The 8,150-nt window shown below is 40.9% G+C and overlaps 1 protein-coding gene across 1 annotated transcript; it reads left to right on the plus strand.

Moving 5' to 3' along the window:
• Positions 1-4,733: 4,733 nt before the first annotated feature.
• On the plus strand, positions 4,734-7,764 carry chchd10 (coiled-coil-helix-coiled-coil-helix domain containing 10). Its single transcript, XM_034231848.1, has 4 exons — positions 4,734-4,938; positions 5,827-6,055; positions 7,131-7,272; positions 7,519-7,764. Exons 1-4 carry the CDS (start codon positions 4,901-4,903, stop codon positions 7,536-7,538), a joined length of 429 nt encoding a protein of 142 aa, XP_034087739.1. The 5' UTR covers positions 4,734-4,900; the 3' UTR covers positions 7,539-7,764.
• The last annotated feature ends 386 nt before the right edge of the window (positions 7,765-8,150 follow it).

The following is an 8,150-nucleotide window of genomic DNA, read 5'->3' on the forward strand; positions in this document are numbered from 1 at the left end:
AACGTCGATTATCAAGCTGACTGACAGCAGCCAGCGACTCGCGAGTGCGACACACACTCGCGCATGATGGCTGAGAGAAAGAGGAGCGTTGTATGGAGCTAACTGTCAATGAAAACTTAGCGAACTGTGATGTGTGCAAGAAGGCAGTTCGCTACTGTGGCCACTTTGTATTGTTATTTTTCATGTTTGCACTTTAAATTTGCAAAAGTAAAACGTTTATGTGTCTATAAAAACTGTCCTGTCTTTAATCATGAAAATGAATTCAGATGTAGTCTATGTATCATGCTTTCAGCTCAAAAATCATGTCATGCAGCTCACCCCTATGTGAAAAAAATACGCTTTTCATTAATAAAAAAAAAGGGTTAGGGTTAACCCTACGCAAGGAATCCATTTAACCGAAGTGAGAAGGGCCCTATGTTAGAGCTCATCCAGAGCTCCTCCTCGATGCTCGATGCTCGGTCCTCGAAGTGCATTTAGAGAAATTAGATGTCCTTCAAAATGGCGCTCTGAAATTCATTTCCGGGTCACTACCGGAGGACTGAGGAGTCGAGGAGGGGAAATGTGGGTCCTTCTCACTTCGGTTAAATGGATTCCTTGCGTCCCTCACTTGCGTCGTTTCCCTGTGACTAGTCCCTCCCACCAGGGAAGCATGGAGAGACGCAAGGAAACCACGAGAAGCAGGGAAATTAGTTTTAAGAGCAATGGGACGTCCTTTCCTCCGGAGCGTCACGTGAAGCGACGTCCGTTTGATGACGCCGCACAGCTGATCGTCTGACAGCAGCTCTGTCCCCGTTATTTTCACAAACACCCCCGCCTCTGTTAGTACACATTTACTGACACAAACATATGTATCATCTGTTGTAGACCCAAATAAATAAAATCAAATAAGAACTCATTCTCAAAAAAGATAAACGCCATTCTCAAAATGTATAAACGAACAATAGTTTGATTAATATTGATTAGAGTGCACAATAGAAATTAAATAATTGAGAGAAGAAAAAGAGATATGTTATCTATCAAAACCCAGTTAGATTAACATTCATTGGATTGCACACTTTGTTTGTTTGTGTGGATATGTAGCACATTAACATTTTAATAGCACTTAATGACTGACTGAATGGAAATGACAATAAATGAAAATGTAAAGCGAAAAAAGCGATCATGAAAATGTTTCCAATAAATGAATAAAATGATTTTTGACCACTTTGTTGTTCAGATATATCACATATTTGTAATTAAATGATACATTAATTGAAACAAAACACGGTATAAACTGAGGAGTGACTCCCGTGAGGTTCATGTATTTTCTTCACTCCGCTGGGAAACTGCTCTCATGTCAAGAAGCATCAGATCAGTGCATGCGCTGCATCATCCAATCAGTGAGCGATACACAGTAAGGGGGCGGGGCGAGTATCTGAGGATTTCATCGGAGGATGGTCTGGTGGTTCCTCGATAATAGCTCCTCCATTATCGCTCCTCGCTCATCGCTCCTCGGTCCTCCGGCAGAAATAAGGCCATTGGGACGGTACTCAAGATGGCGCAGACAAATCAACTTCCGGTGAGACCGAGACCGAGGAGCGAGGAAATGAAAAATAAGAGAAGTGAGAAGGGCCCTCTGAGTATTGAGAAGCCTCTACTGACTAACCATCATGCAACGCACTAGCAAGACGTTGATCGCAACTGCGCAGGTCTCGCTTGTCTCAAACAAGCCTAGTAGCTCTGTCCCCGATATTTCCACACACACCCCCGCCTCGGTTAGTACACATTTACTGACACAAACATTTGTATCATCTGTTGTAGACCCAAATAAATAAAATAAAATAAGAACTCATCCTCAAAAAAGATAAACGCCATTCTTAAAATGTATAAACGAACAATAGTTTGATTAATATTGATTAGAGTGCACAATAGAAATAAAATAATTGAGAGAAGAAAAAGAGATATGTTATCTATCAAAACCCAGTTAGATTATCATTCATTGGATTGCACACTTTGTTTGTTTGTGTGGAAATGTAGCACATTAACATTTTAATAGCACTTAATGACTGACTGAATGGAAATGACAATAAATGAAAATGTAAAAAGAAAAAAGTGATCATGAAAATGGTTCCAATAAATGAAGAAAATGATTTTTGACCACTTTGTTGTTCAGATATATCACATATTTGTAATTAAATGATACATTAATTGAAACAAAACACGGTATAAACTGAGGAGTGAGTCCCGTGAGGTTCATGTGTTTTCTTCACTCCGCTGGGAAACTGCTCTCATGTCAAGAAGCATCAGATCAGTGCATGCACTGCATCGTCCAATCAGTGAGCGATACACAGTAAGGGGGCGGGGCGAGTGTCTGAGGATTTCATCGAAGGATGGTCTGGTGGTTCCTCGGTTATAGCTCCTCCATTATCGCTCCTCGCTCCTCGGTCCTCCGGCAAACATAAGGCCATTGGGACTCTACTCAAGATGGCGCAGACAAATCAACTTCCGGTGAGACCGAGACCGAGGAGCGAGGAAATGAAAAATAAGAGAAGTGAGAAGGGCCCACAGCCACCCTCTTTGCCTGTTGGTCTGCTCGACACGGCTGGGAGCAATCTCCAATCAACCACACCTGCAACCTGCTCATCACCCACACTATGAAAGCCTGCAGCCTGCACTCATTCCCTGCCGGATTGTTGCCGTGAACGGTTTGTTGCGTGCAGCTCTAGCTTTTTGCCAGCATATTCTTTGACAACTTTGCCTGCTTTTGCCTCACCCTCATTTTTATGTCTCTCCCAGGAGGAATCCAAGGCCTTCCACACTCCCAAGACCAGCCAGGCCTCTCTACTACCCTGGAACAACTGTTTCCCACTGCTGCCATAACCAACCTCCACTCCCAGCTCCCCTTTTCTAATAAACAAATGTTACTTTCACCAGCTGATTCCGAGTCATCCTTTTACATGTGTTAATAGTCAAATTCCAATAGTTAAGTAAACTATCAAAATCATCCTAATGACCACAATGGTCAGTCCACTTACCCAGGAATTTTGAGTTGAACAATTACAGGAATATTATGTCTTTATGTTCTAATAATGTAAACATATTTTAATAAATTGTTACCACAGAACATTTGCATAATGTTTTAAACATAAACATGTTATCCTTCTCTAAAATAATAACATTCTGGCAACATAAACAAATCTAACTTGCAGCTGAAAACATTTTAAGAACAGTAGGGCATAATGTTCTAACAATGTTATGTTAGAGAACGTTATCCTCCTTTCAGAAGAACATTCTGGAAACCAAAAGAAAACTTCTCGCTGAAAACATTCCTAGAACAATGAATGTAACATTCTCAAAATGTTGAACCAAACGTTTCTAGCTGGGTAGGTCCACGGTGTTTACATTCTTATGTATACAATATGTGTGCTTATGCTTACATCTTAAGACAAAAGATGGTTCCGTGTTGTGTGTAGTGGGAACGCGCTAGAGTGAGGGGGGCCCCCAAGCCAAAGCTCGCTTAGGCTTGGGGTCTAGGGCCGTGTGTGTGTGTGTGTGTGTGTGTGTGTGTGTGTGTGTGTGCGTAGATGCGGCGGACAGACAGGTCTCAGTTGGTTTGGTGTCCTATGCTTACTTTTAATGTAAGCACTTTGAATTGCCTTGTGTTGAAAAGTGCTATATAAATAAACTTGCCTTGCCTTGCCTTTAATACTTGTAAATAAAACTTTTGGCCCGTAATTGCATTTCCTCATTGTATCGACCAGAGAGGGGGGGGGGGGATATATCCAGTCTCTGATAGTGTTACGTTATTATGCTGTGAGTGCTCTCATACTTGTTTGATTCTGAAATTGTATATATTTATATATATATATATATATACCTATGTATATATGTGTGTGTATGTCCGCTTCTGTAGCCTGTTATTGTATCATTATACCGCACTGTGAATGAATTACAAGTAAATATAAGTCATGTTTGATTGATTGATTGAAAAGTTTATTAACAGCTTGTATATTGGGTACAGTACAGTACAGCTCAAAACATACAATTGTTGAGAGGATGCAGACCAGAGAAAGACTTTCGTCTTGTTTACATCAGGGTCCCCCATTTCCAATTCATCATATCATTTAAGACATATAAGACATATTTGACATACAGATGGCTTATTTACAATTTACATACAGGTGGTTTTTTACATACAGATTGCTTATTTACAATTTTCATTTTAGATTTCGTTCTAATACATCCTAACCGGACATTTAAGACATACCAAGTCTACAGATATACAGTTAGTAACAGAGTCTAAAATGCGAGTAGGCCCTATATACATAGATGGGGGGGGGGGGGGGGGAAGCTGTCCATTGTACGACAGGTTGAGATTTGTACCATTACCGGGGCCAGTTTTGCAATGCTCTCCCCCGAAGGTGCTCTTTAAGAGAGGTTTTGATCATGAACACATCTGTCCATCAGACAGAGGGCTGCTGTGCCTCCTGTCATTATTAATGGACGTCTCTTTAAAATGACCGCTCAGAGGAGAGGATTTCTCATTTCTCTAACCGCCTGCTGCTTCCACTCCTCTTTCCTCGGTTCCCCTCCTCCGCTCCTCCACTCGCATCTCCTGTGGGCGGGACTAAGACACGAGGATAGGAGTCGAGGAGGGGAAATTAGTGAAATGAGAAATGGCCATAGATGAGTTAAGAGATGGAATGATATGATGATTCACACTCGTGTACAGTAGGTGGCGGTATGCACCTTAAAAGTTGTTTGCAATCCGCCAAAAACTGAGAGAAGAAGAACAAGGTCAGCGCAGTGACCGGCAGCGACATCCATGCAGTGACCAGAGAAGCATTTTATAGAAGCACCGACAGAGTTCTCCGGTTCTTCAATCCAGTTTATCACAATCCGACTGTTTGTAGTCTCAAAGATGAGAGGAAGCCGCAGCCGCGCCTCAGCTCCAGCCAGGTAACACCTTGGCTTTATACAGTCTATGGTAACACATACAGAAACCCACAGTCTGAGGGGGGGGGGGGGGGGCATAGCAGATGGTCTCATGTGTCCTGTTTGCAGGTAGTACGAATTCAGACTTTAACAAATATGACATTGACATTACAGCCTAGTTTGTCAGTTGTCTGGCTAATAACTACATTATACGCAGGGTGGCTTTGATATGTATCCTAATTGTTGTTGCGTCATTCGTTACTGAGACCATGTTATGTCAGAGTGAAGTTCTTGACAAGGTCACTACTTTATATAAAACACAATGCTTCTTTTAGGCAAGTCAAATAGAGATGTGGTTTGTCTTGTTGTCATGTTTTTATTTTTATCAATGGCAGTGATGGAAGAGCTACTCAGATCTTGTACTTAAGTAAAAGTAGAAGTACCAGAGTGAAGGAATACTCTGGTACAAGTAAAAGTCCTGCATTCAAAATGTTACTCAAGTAAAAGGACAAAAGTATTAGCATCAAAATATATTTGCTTGCAGGTGATTTTCATACCTGAGCAATCAGCATTAGCTGTTTCCTACTTCTCGAGGGTGAATGTCCTGTAACAGTTATTAATATACACAGGTTCCAGCAATGCAAGGCTTCACTTGGTACCTTGTCTGATTACTTTTAACATTTTATTGATTTAAAAAAAAGACTACAGCTGAGACGTTGTTATTGCATGGCATTTTATGAAGGTATAATTCCTAATTATTATATATCATAATTTAAATTTCTTCTACATCTGATTGGAATATAAGATGTTGGTTTACAGTGGTTTCGTGTTTATAAAGACACACAGGCTTTGTACCATACGTCATGTCCATTTGAGCCTGTCTAATGCAAATGTTTTTGCTTTTCTTTGTAGCCATCCTGTATCCCATGCTCCAGCTCATGCACCTCCCGCTGCCCTGGCCCCGGCCCCCGCTCCATCCCAGGGCCCGGGCCTGATGGCCCAGATGGCCACCACAGCTGCTGGGGTGGCAGTGGGTTCCGCTGTGGGCCACGTAATGGGCAGCGCCCTCACAGGAGCGTTCAGCGGGGGCAGCAGCAGCAGCAGCAGCAGCAGCCCTGAGCCAGCCAAGCCCACATACCAGGTAAGAGAAGTATAATCACTCGTAGGATTAGGGTGGCAGGGCACAGGCTTTAGCTGACTCCAACATGTCAAATCAGGTCATCGGTTCTTCTGGAGGTGCTTCTGTCTGGTGAAAGTCTGACTGGTCATGGTGTGTTTTCCTCCGTAATGGTTCAAAAGTAGAATTTTCTCCATCTGGCCAAAGGATTTGAAATGTAGAGCCCCTGCAGATTATCATTAGAACATTGCAAAGAAAAGGAGTTCCTGCTTTGAGCTTTTTTATTTAAGGAGTGGTCAGTTAAGACACTGATACAGATTTGACTACAGAGAGCCCCACTGACCAGAGCATCAATACTAATACATACCATTTTGCAGCGGGAGTGTTAACCTCCTTTTTCATATGGTGTTGGATATTATAAACAATACAAATATGTATTTTCTTAAATAATGATTTACTGCAACAACAAAGTAAAGTAAAATGAATGAGGACAATAAAATGTCATAGGCCAAACGTGTATATTTATAAAAAATATTAAATGATCTCGTAAGAAGAAAAGAAAATATCATTATTTCTTATGATAACAAATTACATTGCAAGGCCGATTTTAGTTGGATTTATTCATTTAGATAAACCCTAGAGAACCCTGAACCATGCTATGAATATGATCATTTTGACATATTATATGGAGAGACAATATATTGGGCAGGATATCATAAAAGTATCAAAAAGCATATTAGTTAGCATGAATAGTTTGGAACAGATTCATTTTTAGTTTTTTTTTTATCAGATGCTTCGAAATTAAATGATAATTACGATAAAAGTAGTAGCCAGGATCACCATGTTGAAATATTTCCTTTTTTCTTTATGTATGTACAGCATGAACAGCTACTTGGGTCAAACAGGAGATCCACCAAGTATGCGTATTGATTTTAAATGTATTTTTTCTTGTTCATTGAAAGTAGTACCCAGATTGTTGCTTGAGAAGTTGCTGTAAGCGAAGCTGACGACTGAGTGTGACCTCAACCATGAAGCCCATTCAGGACTTTGACTGTGAAATGTCGGATTCAAATGTTTTTCCTTGCTCGTATCATCCTAGGAGCCCCCCCGGCCCACTCAGGCCCAGCCCGGCCCCTGTAACTTTGAGGTCAGACAGTTCCTGGACTGTGCTACCGGCCAGTATGACCTGAGTCTATGCGAGGGCTTCAGCGAGGCTCTCAAACAGTGCAAGTTCTCCCACGGTGAGTGTGCTGAAGGATGGATGGAGCCACATGAAACACTGCTCAAAACATCCCAAGGCATCTGCTTTTTTAATATGAAATTCTTCATGTGCGCTTCATGTGAAACACTTACTGCTTTGGTTCTCCTGGCACCTGATCATACGGTTTTACAGTAGTATGATTTCTCAGTAGAAGCTACAGAAACTCGTTGGACATAAAAATACGTAATTTCATTAAAAATCATGTGTATCTCTTTTTTCTCTGCAGGTGTGACGTCGCTGGTGTGAAGGATGGTGATCAGCTGTCAAGTTGGACATATCTCAATAATGAAACTTACTGTAGAAATTGCCACATTCTAGCACGTAGATGTGAACGTACCTCAGGCAGAGAGCATGTTGGTTTTGTTGATTGATGACCGTGTAATGTATACATACATTACTATAATGTACAAAATGTTTTTGGTATGTACAGGCAAGAACCTTTAATAAATAGCTGCTATGACCTTGCACATAATGTCAGTGTATTTTCCTTATTCCTGTCATGTCGTGTTTTTAGCCTGTATATATACATATACAGTATACAGGCTTGGGGAGCAACGGTTTACATGTAACGAGATTATCTAATCAGGATACAAAAAAAAGTAACTGCTTAGATTATAATCAGATTACTAGCAGGATTACAATGTTACAATCCATAACTGATTTAATGGTTTCTGACAGAAATCTCCTAGATTATGAACAATTGTGTTATTGCACTAGACATAACTTCAATCCCACAACATCAGATATTATTAAACTACATAAAGCGCTTCCTCAAGAATGTGTGTTTATGTCGAGACATGTTATGGCTCCCCAAACTATATAGCCACAACTGCCCTCATTATTCATTAAAGGGATATT

The sequence above is a fragment of the Gymnodraco acuticeps genome, unplaced genomic scaffold, assembly GCF_902827175.1.
Source record: "Gymnodraco acuticeps unplaced genomic scaffold, fGymAcu1.1, whole genome shotgun sequence".
Classification (NCBI taxonomy): domain Eukaryota; kingdom Metazoa; phylum Chordata; class Actinopteri; order Perciformes; family Bathydraconidae; genus Gymnodraco; species Gymnodraco acuticeps.